Source organism: Telopea speciosissima, chromosome 1 (assembly GCF_018873765.1).
Source record: "Telopea speciosissima isolate NSW1024214 ecotype Mountain lineage chromosome 1, Tspe_v1, whole genome shotgun sequence".
Taxonomy (NCBI): Eukaryota; Viridiplantae; Streptophyta; class Magnoliopsida; order Proteales; family Proteaceae; genus Telopea; species Telopea speciosissima.
In genome coordinates, this window is record NC_057916.1 from 393356 (window position 1) to 418882 (window position 25527).

The window sequence follows — 25527 nt, forward strand, 5'->3', positions numbered from 1 at the left end:
CATCTCAAGCACCAACTCTTTCTTCACAAACTTATGATTGAATCCATTTGATGACTACTTGAAAATTTTGGTTGCTGTATTCAAATGGAGTCAGATGCAGTGAGATAACTGGGTGCAAAATTGTAGTTACGCATAAAACCAGTGTTTGAGTTATGGGGCAGTCTCGATCTTAGGTCTGAGATCTCTCCCGCATTTTGGCTTTTGCAAAAAAGACCCCTGCCAAAAGACCTGCAATGCAATTCAAGCAGTAAGATACATGACAGGAACATTTCAATCTTTCTCAACACAAGAGAACCTACCAAAAAGAATGCTGACACAGTTTTCGAGACTAGTCGGGACTTTGAACAGAAGTATTCCAGCAATGGAGAGAGGAATCTTATTCAGCGAACCCACGAGGCTGCAGAACACAAACTGTCAACCAGAATGCCTTGGCTAGAAACTATTTCTTTATTAATTAACAATTCAGTCAACTGGAGTAAATATTAACCTTAAAGTTGCTTAAAAATTAATTTTATATTTTTTGGATCACTCTACTACATTTTCCAACTTGTTGGTAGAGTAGGTACAGTACATCTGATGACATGAATTTTGAAAGAAGAAATTTCTCAGGCAGGACTTAAAACCAAATATTGGGTCTCGCTCCTATGTCCTATTGTCATGAATCTCATTTTGCCCTGCATTATAAGAATACCTCTACATGGATGTTCAACCAAACAGCAGATGTATTCTTGAACCATAGTTCTAATGCTAATGAAAGCCCCAGATGTCATGAATATCTCTTGAACTTCTACAGAAAGGCAATCCCAAACCGATTCACCAAAAAAGGATCTGGTCCAGGTTGGCAATCTAAACACTTAATAAACAGGTTAGGTTTGGATTGAGTTCATGTCTTATTCTCCGATTAAACCAATCTCAGCCAAGAAATATAATAAAATTAAGGGAAAAGAAGCCTGAAGGCAGCGTGACCCCTGTGCCTAGACACAAAGGGTGGGGCAAAATGACCGTCCTGCCCCTCATGACAGGAGGAAATCCTGCCCATGTTGATGCTTCCGCCCGCATGCTCCCATTGGCCACGTTGCCTCTTAGGGAACCCTCTCCCTTGAAAAAAAAGTTGAACTGAACCAAAACCAGTCACTTTTCCCCCAAGCTAAGGTGGAGTCAGGTACGGCTAGGGGCCTAGCTAGTACAGTCTGAGCTAAGTTGACCTGAGCCAATCCATTGACACTCCTGAGTTCAAACTGGAGTATGTCAAGCAGATATGATATTAGTAATGGCCACAGCCATCAAATTTCTAAAAGGCAAATGCTGACAGGTTGTGCAATCGTACCTATATGTTGTGGCCCCAGTCTGATGAAGAAACCACATTGAAGTGAAGCTGATTGCAAGGCCCAAAAATCCACTTGAAGTCATCACCAGCCAAAACATAGGCACCTTCAAAAGTGGCCTGCCAATTCACTTCCAATATACATATAAGACTGAGTATATAAAATATTGCCTATAATGCAACTCTTCATTTGAAGATTGTGGAGTCATTGTAATAACCAAATTCACGATCAATTCAATAAAGATGGATCCCAACATCAATTCTTCATTGAATTAAAGAAGATTAAAAAAGAGGTTCAGCCTAGTTAGGCGCTAAATTCATCAAACCAGATTGAGAATTTGTGAGGGTTTGAGTACCTTGGGCCATAGTTCAACCACAAGGTCCAAAAACCAAGAGGTACATGTTTCACAACACTGAATACCAAACCCAAGTTGGAGGGTATGAATAAAGGCTTTAACACCTAAGAGACACCTCGGCCCTTGAAAAGAACTTGTATACAAATCTAGGACCCTGAATTGGAAAGGTTTAGATGGCCAAAACAATTTGAGAACTGGCTAAAGAGGTGACAGTGGATCAGGGATATAAAATCGGATCAGAATCGGCGGAATCAACCGATTCAACTCGGAATCGAGCAACCCCGATCCCAATTTACCCCGATTCTTTGCTTACTGAGTCTGACCAAGTTAGCCGAGTGTGGCCAAGTCAAACTGATCTCAGAATCGTCTCAGAATTGAATCAGAATTGATGGAGACCGATCCTGTTCCCGACAGTGTTTTGAAAGTTGAAACATTGCACGGGATGAAAAAGTCAAAGTTTGGGAGGAAACAGATGAGTAAAGGTGAAAATCAATACAAGGAATGATGAGTAGCGAAAGAAAGTAAGAAGGCCCAAGATATAAAATTTCTTCAAAGAAGAGACAAACAAAATTGACCACATAGGACTTACTTTAGTGGTTGTAATCAAAATGATAACAATCATATCAGGCCTTGATGGATGTTGGTCGTTACCTCAAGTAATCAAATACAGATCACAGAGTTACAATTGCACACTCATCGAGAGCAAGCATGAGGAAGAGGACTGTCTCAGCAAAGGATGGAATATGAAAAAGAAAGAGTTTTAATAACCTGACAAATGATCAACATAAACCAAGAACAACAAAAAATATTACAGAAAGTTCAGTGAAGAATAATAAAAGCTAACCAGAGATTACAGTTTACATTGACTTAAGTATCTTAAACAAGAGTTCCATAAACCATTATGTATCTTGCAATAAGGAAACAGGAAAGTCACCATCATTACTTAGGAAATTCTCACAACAATAATGAGTATCCCCTCCATCAGAGTCAGACAGACCACATCTACTTCATATTGACCGACTGTTAACTTGCTTTTTACATATATAATACACCAAAGCAAGACAACAACAATAACAACCAAAAGTAAATAAATAAATAAAGGGATTGTCTGAATGATACCTCCTCTACAGGTGAAACATTCTTTTTTATTACCCCTTGTCTTATTTCAAAAAGTTCTTCAAGTCAGGGATAAAAGAGGGTTTTGTCCCATATTCCACTAAATAGATATCTGTATTATCCGACGACTACATGAGGGGAAAGCAATCATAGAAGCTTTGCCCCCTTTGCTTTACAGAGATTGTTATGAACTGACTAAATGACGTCATTCTCCCGGAACGCTAGCTAAGCTAATTGGTTTTTTTGGTTATTCATGATCTACCAATCAGAATGGAGGGTCCTACCTACGTACATGATTGATATAATCACTACGTAGGGGGGGGGGGGGAGTTGAAGATAAGCATATATCCGGAGATTCTCGAATAGGTCAACCTTTTGAACTGCTGCTGAATCCATGGGCAGGCAAGAGGCCCCCCTCAAAGGAATATATGCTTCTAAAAGATCTTTCATTTTCAAAAACTGTCATTGTCTCACACACTTTTCGAGTACATATGTGAACTGACAAGATTTTACTCTCATTTTAAAAAAAAAGGGACGTTACACTAAGAGGGCAAGAAAATAAGGTTAAATTATTTGACACCTTAAGGTATGTCAATAAGAAAATCCCATAAATAAAACTCTTCCATTATCTTAGCATTACATTATACAATTGCCCCAGATCTTAGGATCCTTTCACCCCTGAGCAAGAACTTGGGATGGCACATAGTGGAAATAATCAAATATATGATCCACGAATTACATTGCCATTTCATTGTTTCTGGAGCTAGGGAGTTGCTGTCTAACATTTCATACACCGTTGTTGTACAGATGTTAAGAAGATTGATCAGATCATATTGCAATCACTTACATTCAAAAGAGACAGATAAACCAGAAAATACAACATATAAACACTGGCTTGTTAATTAGAATGGGACCAATACAGTGAGTGAAGAAAGTGTTGGGGAGGATGTTACTAAAACAAAGAAATTGCTTTTGATTGTTTTAAATATAAAAACTATAACAAAGAACTCACGTGTTAGAGAGATAATCCACCTCATTGAATACAAATATAAGCAGAGCCCCCAGAGGCAATGAAAGAATGTTATTGAGCAAAACCATTGAAAATTCATTCATGTTCCCAGATTTGGTGACTTGCTTCGCTGTATCCATGACCCTCCGTAGTATTAACTGGATAAAACAAAAGCATCCTTCAGGAACAAATTAAAACCCAAAGCATGCAGAACAAACTCACCAAAATAGCAAAGCAATTATCAAATAGACATTCCCAACAAGTAGAGAAACTGTCGAGCAAGCTCAAGACTTGGATATGCCTCAGCTGTGAAAGCTTTTTTTTAAATTTTATGTAACCCAAATATTACCTGGGACCCGAACTGGCCCCTACCATATTATTAAAAATCAAACTAAATCAAGTGGAAGAATACAAGGGGGGGGGGGGGGGGACATACCCGCCTTACCCCAACCCGCAGGTACAAGAGCACTCTCACTCACCACCAACAAAGGTCTTGAAGACCTTATATTACCACCCGAACAAAAATAACAAAAAACTATGAAAGCTTAAGGTACAGGTATCAGCACAAAACATGGCAACAAGGATAGGCATTGTACCTGCTTTAATGCTGAATTACATTATATATAGTGCATAAAATTGGTAAATGGCGAGATATTATGTGGATATAACAAGGATATGAATCTTCATTTCTCAAGCTTATGCATGCAGATACAAATATCCCGTTAAACAAACTGGCTCTGATGCACTACTTTAGTTTCTTAACCTAATTATTCTTTCTAGTATGTAGGGCCCATGCCCATCAACGAAACTTTTAATAACCATGGGGTTTCCTATTTGTTATAGGGCTTTTTTTTATGACAAATTAGGACATTCTTTCATTAGGGGAGTAACAAATCTTGCATACCTGCGTCGGGGGGGGGGGGGGTGTGGTATAGAAGTGTTCATGCATACTATTGAGTTTGTTTTAGGTATCCAAGTTGTCTATTTAGTTTTGTTTCGCCCAAAGTTTTTTGATTTGTCTAGCAAACTGGAACATATAAACCAACCCCCCCCCCCCCTTCTCGGGGGACATTTCAGGGAAGGAAATCAGGGTTTTGGTTTGGTGAGACTATTTCAGCTAAAATTTTATTACCATATTGAATCCCATGAACTCGATTGAGAAAAAAAGGTTGGGAGGACCATTAGTTCAGTTTTGTTGTATAGAACAAATCAGAGTTGAAGATGGTGAGTTGTAGTAGTATACAGGATGAAGAAGAGATGAGATGAGATGAAGGAAATGATTTGGAAAAAGTGATAGATGTTAGGTCAGACCACAACTGTCTCACTCCATTGTATATTATTAAAGGAGACTGAAAATTACATGGCCACCCCCATACATAATACTAATTCCTATATTCCCAGAATAGCCTTACATGTTATTCCAACCCTCCCCCTCAAGCTAGGGCATAGATATTACACATTCCCAGCTTGCTTAACAAAATATTAAAACATGTGGAGAGTGGAGACAAGTCCTTTGATCAAGATATCTGCCACTTGTTCTCCAGTTCTCACAAATGGTATATAGAGGGATCCGGATTGAAGTTTTTCCTTTGATAAAGTGACGATCAACTTCAATATGTTTGGTATAGTCATGTTGAACTGGTAATGCAATCTGAAAATCCAGATTTGGATCTCAGATGCAAGCAAGCCTAATAATCAAATCTATGATCAGATCTGAGATAAAGGAAGCAACTGCGTCCTTAAGGGAAGAAATCAGATCGATGGAAGGGGAGGAAAGAGAGATGAGATCGATCTTGATGTAGATCAAAATATGAAGAAGAAGAGACCAAAACACTGTTCACGTTACTGTTCATGTGAACAGTGTCCCAGCCCCTTATTTTGGATTAGTGAGAATATTACTGGAAGATCATGGGAGCAGAATAGTCTTTTATTAATTAGTGATTCAAGTCTTTAAGTGAGGGGTATAATTGTCTTTTTGGGGCTAAGTATTTAAAGGCTACTTGCTAAAATCGAGAGAGTCATATTGAGAGGTGGGGAACACCAATAAAGAGAATCGGCAGCAATATTTGATCACTTAAAAAAGTGGGGTCCACAAGGAGATTTGAAGACCTTGAAAGATTCTATTTAGTTTCTATTCTTACGCAATATTTAGTTTCTAATTATATTAAGCTTCTATTTATTTCTTTTACTTGAGGTGCAAGTCCTGCCCTCTTTATATTGTAAGGCTGCTATGCCTCTCCCCACGATTTACATAGTTGAATGAGAATTTGCTTTGCTGCAAGTTTGATTGTCTCTCAAGTTGTGTGTGACTGGAAGGGCTGAAGGAGCCTGGCTGGGAGAGCCAAATCCATCTATCTTAACCCCTCTACTATCACCTTCTCCATCGAGCCAAGGCTGCTGTGATCATTCCTCTGCCCAGACATTCGGGTGCTGTTGCTGGAGATCATCACTCAAGGCTGAAGACATCTCTTTCTCATTGTGCTTGCCGCTGCTGAGTGTATCATCGATTGGAGCTGCTGCTGCACCTCTGCAATTCCTCTGGCTGTAAATTTCTAATTCCATAACACACCCAAAATCTTCACCAACCCTGCTGGGTTTTGAAACACAGTTAACCCTACCATTCCCTCCACTTGATTTTCACTTCCACCTGATTCCACAGGCTGAAATCTCCAAATTCCACCAACTTTCTATTTTCATTCCCCTTCTTCCATCTCCATTTTTATCCATCAAAATTGACCCAAACTTGCAGGCCAAGCTTCAATCACCAAGTCCCACACTCGGCTACTATTGGAGTCCTAGAACAGTACTGTTTTGGAAGGTTTCTCTTAACCTTCTATTTTGATGTCTCACTGATATCTCCATATTAGACCATCAGAACTGAACCAAATTTGGAGTCAAGCATCCCTTAACAAAAAAGGGGACTCAGTGGTGGAATTGGTAAAGGTGGAGGAGTTGGAGGTGGGGCTGGAGGTGGGGCTTCACGGCGGTGATGGTGTTAATGGTGGGTGTCGGTGGTGGTGATGGTAGTATTGGGTATCTACATTGTAAAAGAAGATAATGATTTGGGGAAGATGAGGGCATTTTGGTCTTATCAAATTTTAGCAAATAGGTCAGGGCAATTAGGTCTTTTCAAAATTTAGAAAATATATAAGAAAGGGTAGTTTGGTCATTTTTTAGCATTTAACGCCTAGTGTGGACTTAAATGGCTTTAGGTGGAAAAGTAGACGTGGAATTTTCAGGGGGTGAGTGTGGACTTGTTAGAACCTTAGTGGGGCATGAGGAATATTGGGTGCATTTAAGGGGGTACGCATATTTAATCCTAAAAAAAGGTAGAATAAAAAAACAACTAAGAATATGACTTTGTTTAGTCAATCAAAAGGACCTAAAAAGAAATGAAACAAGAAGACTGTTGGCTTTAAGGAACTACTACATACTGAAGTTAACATGCGACAAAGTAAGAAAAACAACTAAGCTACAAGAGCAACTCACTGCCCAAGGTAAATTTCCAGTATAAATTAAAGTACTTACTGAATATGATGCCGTCAAGAAGCAATTAATAATTTGCCACATGTAGCCAACAGAATGAAAAGAAAGATCTGTAATTCCGCCAGAGATTGCTGAAATTATCTGCATAGAGACAAACATTTTCACTCTCCTGCCCTAACAAGATAATTTTCTTCATAGAGAGAAACACAAGAAAGCTTTTTCTATGGACTCCAATATTCAAAATGGATATAAAAGATTATGCAGCTGACATGCTGACAAAGCTTTAGTGTAATGTTGCAATCAATGTACACAGCCCACCTTGAGGGTTAGTCTTGGATTATGTATTTATTTATTTTGGGTTGGGAATAGGCAACAAAAGAAACTATATAAAATTCTTACCTTTTTATTGTTCAGACAAGTGCAACAGCGCATGAAACTATATAAGAACCTTTTTTTAATTCTTGATATATTGTTAGATAATTTTATTGTGCATATAAGCCTTCCTAGATGTTTCTTCATGCACAAGAGGACGTCCCGTGAAGTACCATGGAATAATTTGAAGATCCAATTTCCATAACTTTACCCTAGGTCAAAGATTTTAGTGCTTTTGACTGACAAAGTATTGATTTCACCACACCTGAAGTAGTGTCTTAAATTAGACTAGCCGAGATAATTTCTTTCCTGCTAATAAATCACTGGAGCATTTTCTTTGAATGTCTTGCATTTTTGGGGCTTCAGGTGGCCTTCTTTTCTGTTTGGTTAATAATATTTACAACAAGAAGCTCTCAGAATGCAATTTCACTAGGGGCTTTTAGACGGAAATAAGAAACTGTATTTTCAATGATGACTCTGCTCAAGAGCGTAAGGTCTTGCTTCTTCTATTTCAAAAGAGTAAGAATTGACACCATGATCAGACGTTACGCTGTGACTAGAGGGGAGTACTGAAGAAGTTGTCACTTGCTGGTTTTTTATTTTTATTCGGTGTTTGAATCAATGTAAAGATTTTACAATCTCAATGTACAGATCTTAGTGCATTTTCCCCCTTCCATATATTGAATAAAGCATCAGTATCTCTCATCCTCTCATATTCCCCTCTTTTCTGTCTTTCCCTGGATTCTGATTTTCCATTTTCTCTCCACTGTCTATCCAACTCCTGCACTTGAGTGGCAGATACAAAAATAGTTAGATTCTAGGTTTAGGAAATAAGAAGGGAGAAGAAAGAAGTTGAAGGAGGAAGAAGACAGCAAGAGAAGAGAGAAGAGAGAAGAGAATATCAGGCTATAATCGATAGTGTTGGAGAGGCTTCTCCATACACCATATATTCATTCAATCATAACTAATAGAGAATTACATCCACCTCCCTAGGGAAGTATAAGGGAAATAAAGAAGAAAAAACAGAATTACATAATAAGGCAACTAGTAATAGAACTAGTTCCGAAACTACCTCTATTACATGACTTCTAACACTCCCCCTCAAGCTGGAGAATATATATCATGCATTCCCAGCTTGCTTAGGAAAGAGCTAAACTAAGGAGAGCCAAGAGCTTTGGTGAAGATATCTGCCAACTGATCACCAGTCTTCACAAAAGGAGTACAAATACAGCCAGAGTCTATCTTCTCCTTGATAAAATGTCTATCAACCTCAATGTGCTTAGTCTGGTCATGCTGAACGGGGTTGTGAGCGATACTGATGGCAGCCTTGTTGTCACAGTACAGCCTCATAGGTCCTTCAATGTCAAATCCCAGTTCCTGAACCAGTCTTTTCAGCCAGATGAGCTCACACACTCCATGTGCCATAGCTCTAAATTTTGCCTCGGCACTAGATCTGGCCACAACATGCTGTTTCTTACTCCTCCATGTGACTAAGTTACCTCCCACAAAGGTACAATAGCCGGAGGTAGATCTCCTGTCTGTAATGGAACCAGCCCAATCGGCATCTGTGAAACCTTCCACTCTCAAGTGGTTGTGCCTTGCATACAACAGTCCTTTCCCTGGAGAGGACTTCAAATACCTCAGAATGCGTTACACAACATCCAAATGGCCACTCTTGGGAGCATGCATGAATTGGCTGACAATTCCCACCGCATAAGAGATATCTGACCGAGTCATAGAGAGATAGATAAGCTTCTCCACTAGCCTTTGATACTTTCCCACATCAACAAGAGAAGGACCACAGTCCTCTCCTAGTTTGTGATTCTGCTCAATAGGAGAGTTTGCTGGTTTGCAGCCTAACATCCCTGTCTCTGTCAACAAGTCAAGAATAAACCTCCTCTAACATATGTTGATTCCTATCTTGGTCCTTGATACTTCTATTCCTAAGAAGTACTTCAAGGGACCCAGATCTTTGATCTCAAATTGTTGTGCCAAGTAGTTCTTCAATCTACCTATCTCAGATGTATCATCTCCTGTGACCACGATATCATCAACATAGACAATGAGGGCTGTGATAGTACCGTTACTCCGCTTGGTAAAGAGAGTATGATCAACTAGGCTCTGGGAGTATCCATTCTTCAGAATAGCCTGTCGGAAACGCTCAAACTATGCCTTTGGTGACTGTTTGAGACCATATAGTGCTTTCTTAAGGAGGCACACTTTCCCTTTAGCTGAAGGCATCTTGAAACCTGGTGGAGTGTGCATGTACACTTCCTCTTCCAAATCACCATGAAGGAAGGCATTTTTCACATCCAACTGATATAAAGGCCAATCTTTATTGGCAGCCAAGGATAAAAGAACTCTTATCGAGTTATGCTTGGCCACAAGAGCAAATGTCTCCTGGTAGTCAATTCCATAGACTTGATTGTACCCCTTGGCCACGAACCTTGCTTTGTATCTCTCAATACTGCCATCAGATTTATACTTGATTGTATAGACCCATCTGCATCCAACTGGGACACGTCCCTTGGGGAGGTCAACAAGTTGCCAAGTACCATTCTTCTCAAGTGTCATCATCTCCTCAGACATGGCTTGTCTCCACTTTGGGTCAGACATAGCATCAATGACATTCTTGGGTATGGAAGCAGTAGAGAGAGCAGTAATAAAGGCAAGGCCTGTAGGAGAAATTGCATCATAGGAAACAAACTGGGATATAAGATTAGTACAAGTTCTTTTCCCTTTCCTAATAGCAATAGGAAGGTCCAAATCAGATGGAGGAGAAGAAATGTCACCTGATTGAGGAGGATGGATCTGAAGAGGACTCTTGGTAGATCATCTTTCTTGTATTATGCAAGCTTTCACATTTTTTGTATGTAAGGTGGTAAGCCTTTTTTACCTTCTCTTTACCAGAACCACTTTCAACAACCAAATCTGTATTCCCCCCTGGTTGATCATCAACCTCAACCACATCTACAGTCCTATGTTTCCCAATGTCAAGCATAAAAGGGGATGTAGGTAGAGGAGAAAGAAAGAAATCATCAGTAGCCTGTTCACTCCCACAATTCTCCCCCTGAAGAGGATGCTGAGAAGGGACAAAGAAAGGGATAGACTCAAGAAAGGTAACATCCTTGGAAATGAGACAGCGGCGGGAAGAAGGATGATAACACTTGTACCCCTTGGTAGTAGAATAGTACCCAAGGAAGAGATACTTTAGAGCTTTGGGGTCAAGTTTAGTGCGAGCAGATTTGTCTTGAACAGAACTAGAATTGAGGGCTGACCTCTCAGATGATGCTGGTGGTGGTGCCATAGTAAGTTGCCTGGTCTCTTCACTCTGTAAGTAACTACAGACTTCACTAAGAGAGGGAAGGGGAGACCGGCCTAACAGCTGGAGTCTAACTGGCTCATAGTCAAAGTTCAAACCACCAAGCAACGAGAAGACACGCTCTTTTTCAAGAGTCAGATACACCTTGGCTTCATCCTCTGGGTTGGTCAAATGAAGGTCTCTGTAGTGATCATATTCTTCCACAAGACTAAGGAACGCACTGTAGTACTCAGAAATAGTGTTGTCACCCTGTTTCAATGAGTGGATTCGTTGATGGAGTTGATAGACCTTGGCAGTGTCACCTACTCTGTCAAAGGCCATAGAGACACTATCCCAAATAGCTTTGGCAGTTTCCTTTCTTATAAACCTTCTCCCAATCTCGGGCTTCATGGAGAAGATCAACCATGTCATAACTATAGAATTTTCAGTCTCCCATTTAACAAAAGTAGGTGAATCAGCTGTGGGAGCCTTGATAGCACTTGTGATATCCAAGTTTCCCCTTACTCCTAAGAGAAAGTCTCACAGAATGTGACCAATCTAGGTAATTAGTACCATCAAGCTTCACAAAAGAAATCTGTTGGTGAGTACTCTCATAAGCCAACTGAGGGACAACAGTAGGGGGCTGTGAATCAGCAGTACCAAGCACAGATGCATCTGAAGCAGCCATGATGGAAGGGATTTGACAATAAACAAGAACACCAAAGACAAGTGGGGAGTACACACTCAACCCAAACAAGCAAAAATCCAATAAGCAGCCTAGGATAGCACATCTGAGCAGTCCCTAGCACAAATCTCTAAGAGGACTTAAATCAAACACTTCTAGTGCATAACAACAGCAGTCCAGCAGGCAGTCCCTAAGAGGCCTCACAAAGGCTTACAAGGTGTAGTAATAACTTCAAACAAGTAAAAGAGCCTCCCAAAGGCTATGCATACACATCCCTCAACCAAGGGAGCATCAAATTGCAGCTCAAAGCAAGAAAAAAGAAATAAACACTCTCGGGTTTACCTGGGCAGAACAGAGGATCCCACACAAGGAGCAAAACTGCTCATATAGCTTCTTTACACAGCAAGGGAGATCATATCCACTCTCATAAGTGGCCTTGGACGATGCAAAAGGGCCAAACCAAGACACAAAAAGAATCCGAGAATGGCAGCAACTGCAACCTGAAACTGAGACTGGCGGAACTTGGAGCAGCAGCTGTGGGAGATCCAAATCTCCAAAGAAGCTTCAAAAGGTCTTAAGTAGAGCCTTCAATCATCAAAAGAGGCTAGAATGAGCCTATTCCATATTCTTTAAGCAAAGCTGTACACAGAAATCTCCTCTTTGGAATCCTTAGACACAAAGGATTTCAAAGAGAAGAGAAAGAATGAAAACAGGGACTAAACACGACTCTCAAACCTTGAGCCTGCTCTGATACCAAGTTAGATTCTAGGTTTAGGAAATAAGAAGGGAGAAGTAAGAAGTTGGAGGAGGAAGAAGATAGCAAGAGAAGAGAGAAGAGAGAAGAGAATAGTAGGCTGTAATCGATTGTGTTGTAGAGGCTTCTCCATACACCATATATTCATTCAATCATAATTAATAGAGAATTACATCCACCTCCCTAGGGAGGTACAAGGGAAATAAAGAAGAAAAAACAGAATTACATAATAAGGCAACTAGTAATAGAACTAGTTCCTAAACTACCCCTATTACATGACTTCTAACAATAATTACATATCTATACTACTAACTTCTAATCTTCTTAACAGATCCCTCATGACTCAATCAAACATTATTTGTTCTCTAAAAGAACACATTCCAAAGAACCCAAGCATATGACCAGTGATTTACTAAAAATCAAACTAAAACACAAACCCCTGCTTTGTGTACCCTAGGAAATTTTTATCTCCAATTATTTCCAGGCATTATTTTTTTCACTATCTTCAGATATTGTATGCAAAAAAATTTACAAACAGGTTTTGTCCCCAAACAGCATTTCAGTTGAAGAGAAATAAAGGAAACAAATATCACAACCCCCATATAATACAACATGTACAAAAATAACTCTAAGGAATGCATGCAATGTTTAATCTAAATCCAAAGATGATGGTTTCAGCCATGCAAAGTACCATTAAGAATAATGCAGCCCAAACCCTGCTTTCATGGTGCTTCTTGAAAAGGTACATTTCACCAACGGCAGTGATCACATTGGTAACATTTTTCAGGACTGTTACCATAGCAACGTTAATATATCTCAAACTGCAGACAAGGATCACAACCACAAGTTAGAATATCAGATAATTTATCCATGCTTTCTATTCATGTATTTGAAATCAACGGCAAAATGAATAGCAAAATTTCATCACAAGGTAATGCATCAATCGAGGCATAAAAATTCAGGCATTGGCAATGCTAATTAAGGCACACATCACATGTATCCTGAACCTAACGGTGTTCTTTCATTCCCTATAAAACAAATGAAGTTCAATTATATACATGGAACATCATGAGAGAAAGATACAAGTAACTAGGAGTACCGAAGTAGAGGACCAACATAAAACCTGATAGCTTAGGTCCTTGGATCTCTAAAGCATGTAAACCATTGAGCAACCTACGGGGATCATAAACACCCTGATGCAAACCAATGTAAGGAGGCACACCTTCATAACCTTGTTATCTGCTATCTATTAATCAAATGAGATTGGAGAAAAAGCAGATCTCTGGAGAAAGGTGCAGGATATGCATGAGCAGTGGGACGGCTATGGTGATTGAGTTTGATCATTGGGTGGAGGATGGATATTATGGTTTGAGAAAATTTTTCCCTCATACTTCTATGTTCTTATTACATAGAAATACAAATCCATTTTGTTGCCATTTTTTTTATTGGAGTTTGAGGACTATTATTGGGACTGTTACCTTCGGTATACAATCTTACATTACCCATTGTTCTCTTTCTTGTGCTCTGGAGGTTTTCTATTTGATCCTGCCTGGGATTAGACCTATTCTGGTTCTTGTCTTACATTAGTATTCAGATTGAGTAGAAATCATCCCCTACGGGAATGTGGAAAAGTTAACTTTATTTAAATTCTTTTGGGAACCCCAGACCAGCAGGCATTGGAGTGGTGTTCAGGGACCATGTAGGTACACTTGCGAGTTGTGACTGATTTCATAAAAAAGGACGTAAACCGTAATTTTGGCCTGACTCTTGTTCCATCATTGTTGGTCCAGCAGATCCCAGTCAGACGGATTCAGAGGTCATTATTACGTGGATGACTTAGAGGGGAGAGACCCATGGAGGTACTGATTGAACAAGCTTGGGCTCTTGGATCCAGGATCCAGGATCAGGTAAATTACCTAAGGATGGAGTGGTCAGAGCTGATACATTTGACTATTAGTGTGGTCGCATCACATTATGTAGGGGTGAATTGGTGATTTCATTGTGTGTGAGAGTTTCACTAGTTTTAGATAGAAACGCAATCAAACACCATGCTTTGACAAAGCCAAATGTAATCCTGACGACCAAATCCTTTGGTAAGCTGTCTCCACATCAGTTCTTCCAAATTTCATTTTCTTTCAAGGCACTCACGTTACACTTTATGCTGACTGCCAAGTTGACACAACCCTTCATTGAAGCTTGGGATAAACAGTGGGAGCCCAAACAAAATTCAAGAGTTGATATGCAAAATGGACCAAATATAAGAGGAAAATGCATTAAGAACTTCAAGGAAGTATGAAGAACAGTTTCTCTGTTGGATATGAAGTGGTCAATTGGAAGAGATATTACATATGCTGGGAAAAGCAATTGGAAAAATCCTTCATACATCTAACCAACACTTGGGATACCCACAGGATATCAACAAATGGGAAGTAGAAGCAATTACAGAAATCCTCGTAGCATATATCCAACCAACACTTTGAATCCCTATAGGATACTGAACAAAATGGAACCAAACACATGAAAAGTATATTTAGAAGAAAAGGAAATATAGAAATTAGCAGTAACAAAAAGAAACTTCAGACCTAAACATGCTTGTAATGAGCATCCCAACAAATATAACATTCACAGGCAACCAGACACGAATCAATCTCCATGTAAGCGGTTCTGTTGATATGATGCCCAATACACTCAAGATGGATACTAAAACCACAGAGATCAGATTCTGCATTCAAGGAAAAGATCGATAACCTGTTATTATTTTAAATAAGAAGAAAAAACTGGATGGAACCGCTCAAACTTACAAGAATTTCAAATTGCAATAGTAAATCAAAACAATTGATGTTGTTTTTCACCTGATAGAGCATCAAAAATATGCCAGCGTTAAAATCGTAGCTGTACAGGACAAACTTGTTAATCAATATCATGCTGCAGGATGAGATGCAATATGCAAGACCAGACAACAAAGCCTGGTTGTGAAATTTTACCACCCTGCTGCTGCGTATTGTTTTCTCCTTATTTTTTTCCACCTTTCCACCTTCCAAGTCGATTTCATCTCTGCTGAGAGTCTTCATTTGCTCTGTTTAGAGAAAAAGACTGTTAATTTCACAATCAAACTGGAATGATTTATTTCAGACTATTGATTAGGCTCGCATAAAAGATAATAATGATCTTGTACAACTATAAATATAGTTGGATGTTTAAGAGGCAGCTTTAGAATTCAAAGGCTTTAAAAAAGTTGGACAAAGACAGACCATGTGGACAACGATTTTAGTAAAGACACACGTAGAGAAGATGTAGTTGTTAAGGGTTACTGTTGGAACCGCTTCCTCTAAAAGACCGACCTTGTAGGAAAGGGAGGAAACAATATGTATATCATACAGGAGCTCTAACACGGGGGACTATCCAAAGGGGGACATGGGTGGATAAATAATTCAACACCTGCCCGCTCCCAGGGGGACTTGATACCGTGACCCCTGCCTGCTCTGATACCATGTTGGAACCGCTTCCTCTAAAAGGCCGACCTTGTAGGAAAGGGAGGAAACAATATGAATATCATACAAGAGCTCTAACACGGTCGACTATCCAAAGGGGGACACGGGTGGATAAATAATTCAACAGTTACTTTTTTCCTTTAAAAAAATAACTTTTATTTAAAGGAAGAAGGAAGAGGAATGCAAAAAATGAGGCCACGATTTAACAGCTGAGTAATATTCAACCATCGTGGATATCACGGCTGAGGAAATTTTAGGCCATAACTTTTATTTGCATGGGTATTTTTTTAGGTCTAATGCAGCATAATCTTGATAAAGCTCTTAGAAATAACAATCGTGGATATCTTTCCACCCTCTACAATAAGCCCAAGCTTAACGAAATGGACGATCAACTTGAAAGTAATAACCATCCGAAGCTGATACATTTTCACACCAACAATTTTTTGTATACGACCAATAAGTAGTTATGTCACTGATAAGGAAAACTGGAAAAATGGTTCCTACACGCCCATGGTAGGAACCATTCCTGCACGCCAATTTAAATATTGCAACATGGACAAATTATGTGGCTATTCTAACCGTTGGATAGAGAGGTCATGCTGCCATGGTCTGGATTAGCCACATGTCAAATTTCAAAGCCTAATTCAACAAAAAACCCTCCTATGTATTTCCATGAATTCCTAAAGTACTCTGACTACTACTGTGCACTCTCCTATAGACCTGGATTTTTTAAGCTCTGTTTTGTTACATAGAAAACTCCAAAATGACTGACACTTAACATGTGAATAGGGGACCTAGGGGCCTGTCCAGAAAATTTGGGCCCCATCTAATCTGCCATGTGGCAGATGTTGCCATCTAAAGTGGTCATGTAGGAAAGGTTCCTACCACATGCGGGTGCCATGTAGGAACCAGGCTCCCTACCGATAACATTGATTTTCCCCTGGAGATATTCTTTCCTCTAGATCACAAGTTCACTTTCAAAACAATCCACTAAAAGATGGAATAAAATTCCCTAATGGACATGATCCATGACTACATCAGCACAATGGTAAACAAAGTGATACTACGCCTAGAAATGGCCCTGATTAGGTGAGAAAGAACATCTAAACTTTTCCAATAGAATGCCTTAAGGAGATAAAAATAATAAAGAGAGCCACATAAAAAAAGAAAATAGATCATCCCGAGTTTGAACTGGAACTGGTAGAACCTACCCTCCATTTAAGAAAGATCATTCAATCAACTTCTCAAACAAAAGATGGCCTCGATGTTAACAAAACCATGAATTCCCAAACCCCAAAAAATAAGACCACTACACCACCATCCACATAATACTAACAAGAGCCTCCACAACAACAGTAAAATGCTAGTGTATCTACACCAATAGACGTATGCTCAAGTTCTCAGAACAACATTTTCAGGGATCGTAAATAATAACTCTCATCTTGCCCCTATCCAAAGGTCAAAGCAGGGAGTGTTCTACTAGTCTAGTATCTTTTAAATAACCATCATTTATTGTCTTTCTTACCCCCAGTGAGGTGCTCTGCATATGCATAAAACATGAAGAGAGGAGGGGAAAAAATCCACCTGGAGGGAGGTGTTAAGCAAAGAAAATGTCAGTCATGAAGTATAAGAGAAAGAACCAAAAGGACCCTAAATTCAAGTGAATCCTTTGTTCATGGAAAAAGTGGAAATTTTGGGTACTCTTTACATGCCGTGACTCCCGCCTATCTACAACTGTTTTCTTCAAAGAGACATAATTTTTCTGATGGAATGGCATTTTTCATAGATTTTGCATCATAAATGAATGGAAACTGTCAAAAGAGGGGTAATGTTATAAAGTTTCCAGCGTTGTTTTGGGTGACAATTTCCTTCTTTGCTGTTGTATTTGTAATTTGAATCACACGAATCACAGAGGCTGGAAAGAGATAAGAGCACACACAAGATGACCTTTTGCATGAACCGTTGACAAATTTAAAAATTATAAGGCCAGCAGTAAAACTAACAATTATTGTGAAAATTAAAAAAGAGTAAAAACAAGATCACTGAATGAATGAACGAAGAAGATTAAGTATCGATTTTCAAGAAAAAAAAGAAACAATGAAGCTTAATTGACATCATCAAAAGGGAAGAGAAAAAGGAAAGAGAAGAACTAGCCTCGCTAACTTCTACTGTTCTAACTTCCAATAGAACTAAAGACGAGCAAATCTAGCACTCCATCATGTTCGCCATTTGTGAAGCTTCATTGTCCATTTCAAGTCGCCTCACAAGTATCCACCAGGAGTCTCCAGAAGCCTGGCTTGAGGCAGAAGCAGAAACCACAAATCTCGACAAAAAAGCTGGAGACAGAAAAGGCATGAAGAGAGTCGGAACGGATTTGATTTTGAGGAGGAGAAGCAGAAACAGAACTACAGAAGCCTCGGTCAGTCGGACTCGAATGGGGAGCGTGAAATAGGAATTCATTATAGTACTAATTTATTAATTTTTCGTCCCCTCAGCCTCAGGCATCAACTGTTCCACCCTCCAACTCTCCAAGTCCAAGGTGTGACACTTCCGAGTTACGAACTTCCGATCGTGCCATCATGCATTGGGAATACAGCATCAATGCTAATATGCGCCACATTTTTTTTTGGGTGGATGGGGGGTGGGCGGATGTATAAGCCCCGTACTAAACTCCGTTGCCGTCCTCGTTTTGGAAACGTCAGATTGAAATCTTTTCATTACTTTGAATCTTTGATTGACAACTATTGCAAAAATTTGTGCATGAGATAGAAAGATTCCAAACGAGCGGTATCTTCCCTAGACATAGAAAACCTTCAAAGCATAGGTTTAGTAGGTTCTGTTTGGACTTTGGATGTATCGGTTACTAAAGAGTTTGATGTTTGGTTCACCCACGAGTGTTTTAACATCGTTAGATTGGAACCAATCAACTTGATGTTCTAATCTAATCCTAATCCTTGGATTCTGTCCGGCATCAAACTAACCGTTGAAAAACCAAAACCAAAACCAAAACGAACACCCCCAGTCCCCATTAGAGGGACCAAGTATTAGACCAATATCGATACCGGCCAAATCTTTGTTTTTTGGTAGAATACCGGCCATATGAGACCGGTACAGGATCAAAAAATTTGATGTCCAATTGTATCGGCCAATCCAATCCCCGATACTTAAAACCGTGTTAGGGACTAGCATTGCATTCCTCTTTTGAAACTCGTGTATTTTTTCCTTTTGCTTTCTAATAAAGTAATTTCTGTCAATAATTTTCTTTTTAATTTTGTTCTATAGCCGTGCCAAGTGGAGACAAGACAAGGCAGATGGGCACAAAACTGAGTAGTGTTATTTTGGTGCTTTCGGTATGAAACTTTAGGTAAAGTGGAAGTTCCACCACAGAAAAGAGGAAACGTAAAATAGAACAGCTTTGGGGGACGTACCACCAATGGAAGTTGTTCAACCAAATAGGTACGATTCTTTGGCAGTGGATACTTACCAAAACCATATTGGAGGGGCCTTCTTCAACTATGAACATCACAGCAGCCAGCCAACAATGACCAAAACTGCATAAATATTTACTTCGTGATGTATTCAAGACCATATTCTTCACTCACAATAAGTCAAAAGCAATGGTAGATGAGAAGGCTTCTATGTAAACGGTAAAGGGAGTAAAATAAAGGGTAATTTACACATACCACCCCTGAGGTTTGACAAAAGGATAATTTTACTCATCAGTTTTGAAAAATTCTGCATACCCCGCTGAGGTTTGCAAACAGTAATAAATAAGTCCATTCCGTCAGCTCATGACTAACAGTGTTAAAAATAAGAAGTGAACTGACAAAATTACCCTTACAAGAAAACAAAAAAAAAAACCCTGCAATTCATCTTCATGAGTTGCTGGTATCCTTTCAAAATCATGAAGATCCTTTGTCTCCCTCTTTACTGTTAAAGGTTTGATCATTCATTGAGATGAAATGGAAATGGTAAAGTTACTCAATTAAGAGAATGGAAAGTCCACATTCCTTTAATTTTTTAGATTCCTTTCACCGTTGCTCAAACTCAAATAAGTAAAATTGATACCAAAGACAACCAACTCCTCAACGTTAGGGCACCCTTTGGCAATGACAATTAGACCGTGGTCACCTACATTATTGAGCTTTCTTCCACGGATGTGGAGTTCCCTTAGGCGCTTGCAGTGGTCAGCGATGGACACAAGCCCCCAATTTGTAAACTCGGACATCTTATCCAAGTGCAAGATCTCCAGATTGGAGCAGTAATTAGAGATAGAAAAGAGACCGACGTCGGTAACCACCAATGACTTCATATAGACCTCAACTAGGGATCCCCTCAACCAGACCACCACTCACTTCTTCCACTATGGCTTTGAGGAGCTCATCGCAACGATTCCTAGAGTAGCAGTTGGAGATCTCTAAGGTTGTGAGTTTCTTGGAACCAATAATTAGGGGTCCAAAACACTGGCAAAGGATCTTCTCGATGCATATTTTCTAAATGGACTTGGTAGCTACACCTGGTCCAATAGGCATGGCTGCAGAACTGTCAGTAAGGCCTTTAATACGCTTCAGGGAGAGATCTTCCAGGGAGGAGGAGTGATCGAGGAAAGCGTTTATGCTCTTGGCACTAAAATTGCAGTAATCACAATTGAGATCCTTTAAACCCTTACAGTTTAGGGTGAAAGCGGCCATGGCCTCATCGATTAATTCGTCACAAGCATGGAGTTTGAGGCGAGTGAGGTTACGGCAGTGGAGAGAGATGAGGGTAAGAGCGTCGTTGCCGATGAGGACTGGTCCGTATGGGATACTGCATTTGAGGGCAAGTGTGGTGAGGGCATCGTAGCGAGTGAAGAGAGAAGGGATTAAGGGGATGAGATCGGGTTTGGGGCGTTCAGGCCCTTCAACCTCGAGGAAAAGGCGGTGTCTGTTCTGACTCTCGACACTGAGCCAACGGCGGCAGACGAGAGAGCAGGTTTCATCGTCTCGGTATCAGTCGAAGAAACCAACGAAATGGTAGAAAACAAGCATCGCTTTATATAAATAAGGAACACATTGAGTAACTTTACCATTTCCATTTCATCTCAATGAATGATCAAAGCTTTAACAGTAAAGAGGAAGAGAAAGGATCTTCATGATTTTGAAGATGGAAATTCTTCATCCACTGTTTTTCCCAACTTATTTCATGAAGATTAATTCATTTATCCATGAAATAAACGATCTTTTTAAACTTATTCTGCATAAAACCTACAACTCATCTTCCCCAATCGATTTGGAGAAGATGAAGAAGATGAATTGCAGTTATTTTTTTCTTTTTTCTTTTTTCTTTTCTTGCAAAGGTAATTTTGTCAGTTCACTTCTTATTTTTAACACTGTTAATCATGAACTGACGGAATTGGCTTATTTGGTACTGTTTGCAAACCTCAGGAGGTATGTAGAATTTTTTAAAACTAGGGGGTAAAATTATCCTTTCGTCAAACCTCAGGGGTGGTATGTGTAAATTACCCAAAAATAAATAACACTAAACTAAGGTTGTATTTGGTATCTATTCTTGGAATAGATTTTATTTAAAACGCATTCTCTATTTTCTTGCTTTAGATTAATATCTCAACTAAGAATCTATTCCGAGAATACATAACAAACACAGCTTTATAAGACCCCAATGTTCATTCCCATATCTTTGGTTTCTAGGTTTCTTTAATTGGTTTACACACCATATGAAAGGTACTCTTTCGTTCTGGTTGCTTGTGGCATTTAAAAGGAATGTAATGGTGGGGGGGGGGGGGGGGGTTGGGGGGGTTGTTCAAGGCTTTGAGACATCCAAAGAACTTTGGTCCTGGAACACTTGCGCTCAAAAGTGGGCAAGGCAGATGATGGTGTAGAAGATGATGCGACTGATATGCAGATGCGGCCAAGGAGTGCAGATAATACAATATGGAATGCAGATGTGGCCAATGACAGACGATACACATGAGTTATCAACTTATCATTTATGGCCCCAAGTAACATGATACTAAAGACCCAAATGTTGATAGATTTTAACTAGCCAAGTGAGTTATCAAACATGGCCATTAATAACAACCTTAAGTAAACAAGTTTACCCACATGCCACATTCTTGATAGATTTTAACTAGCTATTTACTTGCAAAAAGCATGACCAAAGAGGGTCGCCCTAGGGAGTGCTTTTGGATTCTGGACCCATTCAGTTCTGAGGTGAAAATTGACAAATAATAGTGGTCGATCCAACAAAAAAATACTAGTCTCTCTCTCTCCTCTGATGTTTTTGGTTCCTTCCCCTTTGGCGCTCATGCGCATGTCTCGTGTTCCAACAGGGTAATCTTGGGAGATACCAATCAATGGATAGAACCAAGGACATGGAAAACAAATACTTGACCATTTTAGAAAGACAACCTATATGCTAACTTCAGGTTTGTTTGATGTACTCTTTAATCTTTATCAGTATAATCAGGTGGTTTGGGTTATGAATTCGGTTTTCTATTTTTCTCTTCAGAGGAGGTGTCCTATCATAAGCCATTAATGTTCACCACTCCATTACACAGTTCCCTCTTGTAGGTAATCCATCCACAACCATTTATTCCTAAAAGGAAACCTCTTACTACTAGGTAGATGGGAAAAGGGAAAGAATGTGAGAAACAACTTTGCCAAAAGTATCTTTGCAATTTTACCACTTCAATAAAGTGATTCAGGGTTTCACAAAGAATTTATCCGGTCATTATAAGCTGTTTGCCTCTCTTTGATAAAACCCAGTACACTTGCAGCATCACTATGCATTATAACCTTCCCATCTTCCATATAGACAGCACCATCTGCATGCTCTAGTTCTTCCAAGCGATGGGTAACCCATAATGCTGTGACATCTCCAGAACCAGCCAGAGAACTTTTAACTGCATTTATCACCCCAATCTGGAAGAAAACATAAATCTATCTAGTGAAGCAAGATCTTGTAGAAAAGATTATGTATTTAGTGATCGATCATTTGATCAAGAATATCAATTGAACAAAATGCTGACAAGATCAATTAAAGGTTTTTATTTACTGTCCTATGGATAAGATCACTTAGTAAATAGATTAACCACAGTAATATCTCAAGCAGGAATGGATGCAGAGTAATATCTCATATGCCTAGCATGTAAAGTTTAAATCTACACCTTCATTGTTTAAAGACTACAGGATAAAAACCAAGAGACTCCAATTTGATCTGGGTGGAACTCCCGATATATATATGGGATGTGGAAAGCTGACGGCAATATATTAATTCCACTAGGTCCAAACTCAAATCTCAAATAGATGCTAGTCTGTGTTCCAATTAATTTTAAATATTCAGCATCACTTAGCTGCTGAAATGAAATGGAGGTATTAAGAAATTATAAAAAGTAAAGCAAGAACAATAGAAACAAAAATCTCCTGAGGTTTTTATCTCAGCACGCCAAAAATTAATTCAGAAGAAATACCTGATCATTTTCATCCAAAAATGTTGTAAGTTCATCTAATAACAGAACTTTACAAGCTTCGGCTAAAGCACCAGCAATGGCAACCCTTTGTTTCTGACCACCACTGAGAGTTTGAACTGGCCTCTGAAAATTGCAACAGAAGGAAGATATCCAGAAATGATAGTTAATCTTCCAACATAGAGATGCTAAAATCTGGAACTGTCACATGCCCATAACCTACTTGCAAATAGCCAGACATGCCCACAGCATCTAAAGCTTTTTCCACTCTGGACCTAACTTCGTCTTCAGTAAGGTTGAATTTACCAAGACCAAATGCAACATCTGCTTCAACAGTAGGCATCACTACCTGCAGAAACAAACTAGAAAAGTTGCATTCATAAATTTCATGCAATTTTCCCTCATTAAGAGCTTCCATATAGCCATAAAGACAACTGATCCATATAAAATTCTATCTCAAATTAATAATCAAATGCCTCAAGTTATAAATAAATCTGTTAATAGCCAAACCTGAATCATAGGTATGCATATGGTGATGGTGATACTTATAATACTGTTACAGCTTGTAACAATGTTACATGACTATGTAATGCTTATGTAATTGCAAATTCACATCAATGGATAGTTTAAATTTTTTCATATACTAGAGCAAAATGAATGGGATTGATTGCAAGGCAAACATAACAGCTGTAGCCACAGGGAAGAAGAATAGAAGGGGTTAATGTACTCCTTTTCCCTAGCTAATTAGGATTGTGAGCAAGTCAGGTCATGGGGTTAGTTTGGGGGGTCAGATTTTGTTGTTTATTTTCTTAAGGGAATTTTCTTTCACTCCCCTATACTTGGCCTATTTTTACTCAAACTCCCTACCTCAAACTTCTTTTCTGATTTCCCCAGAATGTAAAGTTCCACCTCTCTTTCTCCCCTGGTAATTCAAAATCCCTAAATTTCACCTCGCAATCAGTCCCCTCCCACAGCAAACCCTTCAACAACACCCCCATCCAAAGCAGCCCCTCCCGTGCCCTCGGCATCTCCCCCACGCCCCATACCTCGCCCTATGCATCCCCCCCGGTGCCCTCTGCATCTCTCCCCTCCTTCCCCTATTATGTAAAACCATGGAGACACAGACACTGTCATTCCCAGACCATGCTGTTTCTGCTTTTCTCTCGCTATTCAAAATCTCACTCAAAGGCTTCGGGCCCTCAAAAGAAAGTGAACCTTCAGATTCTTGATGACCCACTAATTTTCCTGTCTTCAAGTTTTTTGCTCATTTAGGGGTGAGACTTATTGAACATCCGGTTTCCATCAACCTCACCTCCTTCAAGTTCAACCTCCCAATTGTCGATGCCGAGCTCATCCTCACTGTCCACATTACCAACTCCCACCTCATCCCCATCAACTATTCCTCCACTGTCATATCCATCATCTCCAATGGCTCTCTGCTGGGCTCAGCAGAGGTCCACACGGGCTCCCACTCTCCCAAGTCCTGCCAGCTGCTCCAACTCCCTGCAAGGCTCGACGGCCTCGAGCTCATCTCCCACCACTGAAGCAGAGGAAAAAGCCACAAAGGTAGCGAGACACGTTGTACACCAGACTCATCATTCCAAGGCAAGGTTCTAAATCTTGGTTTAGAGGCCAGTTTCGACCCTGGCCGCAACCAAGACAACTCGGATCTCGTTTCAAGGTTTCGACCTTGGGCCTCCCTGGGTTTCGTTTCGGACAGGCCCGAAACCGAGACAACTTGGAGACTTTGGTCAGTTTCAACCAAGATTTAGTTCCATAATCCAAGGCACTCGAAGAACCTACAATGATTGAATCTGCAGCTGCAACAGTACTTGGAGATGGGATTGAAATCAAAGGTGTCGTAGAAGATGATAACAACTCCTCCTAGTTAAGTCATCACTGCTTGCTGCTGGTTCTTCTCTTTCTGAAAAATTAATCATGTTGGACACTCTCTGTTTCTCCCCGAGTTTATCATCAACAAGAACATCAAAACCAGGAAAGGATTCCCTTAAGAACTCATCAAGGGTGAGGGAGACTGGGCGTGGGCGAGGGCGAGGGCAGGGGCGGGGGTATGGACAGGGAGAGGGCTGCAATAGGGGGTTATGGGGGGTGCTGCGGTGCCGCGGGAGGGGACCAGTTAGGGAAGTAATTTAGGGATTTTGAGTTAA

The 25527-nt window shown here is 39.8% G+C and overlaps 2 protein-coding genes and 1 pseudogene across 3 annotated transcripts in view; all 3 read right to left on the minus strand.

The window, feature by feature from the left end:
- On the minus strand, positions 1–23484 carry LOC122663739 (GDP-mannose transporter GONST1-like). 2 transcript variants are annotated; one of them, XM_043859382.1, is made up of 9 exons: positions 23363–23484; positions 15256–15479; positions 14986–15125; positions 13095–13224; positions 7334–7432; positions 3809–3963; positions 1328–1444; positions 300–397; positions 1–228 (listed from the first exon to the last, which is right to left on the minus strand). In XM_043859382.1, exons 2-9 carry the CDS (start codon positions 15472–15474, stop codon positions 170–172), a joined length of 1017 nt encoding a protein of 338 aa, XP_043715317.1. In that variant the 5' UTR covers positions 15475–15479; positions 23363–23484; the 3' UTR covers positions 1–169. The 2 variants fall into 2 exon arrangements, with proteins under 2 accessions (XP_043715317.1, XP_043715325.1); XM_043859390.1 differs by lacking the exon at positions 23363–23484 and adding an exon at positions 18049–18181.
- On the minus strand, positions 18100–21899 carry LOC122672560 (annotated as a pseudogene).
- The window catches only part of LOC122663754 (ABC transporter I family member 10), a 7008-nt gene continuing 4033 nt past the window's right edge, over positions 22553–25527 (minus strand). Inside the window, exons 4-6 of the mRNA XM_043859400.1 lie at positions 23583–23708; positions 23363–23485; positions 22553–22814 (exon numbers count right to left, since the gene is read on the minus strand). Of these exons, the coding sequence (XP_043715335.1) occupies positions 22602–22814; positions 23363–23485; positions 23583–23708 (462 nt within the window). The 3' untranslated portion in view covers positions 22553–22601. The remainder of the gene's footprint in view (positions 22815–23362; positions 23486–23582; positions 23709–25527) is intronic.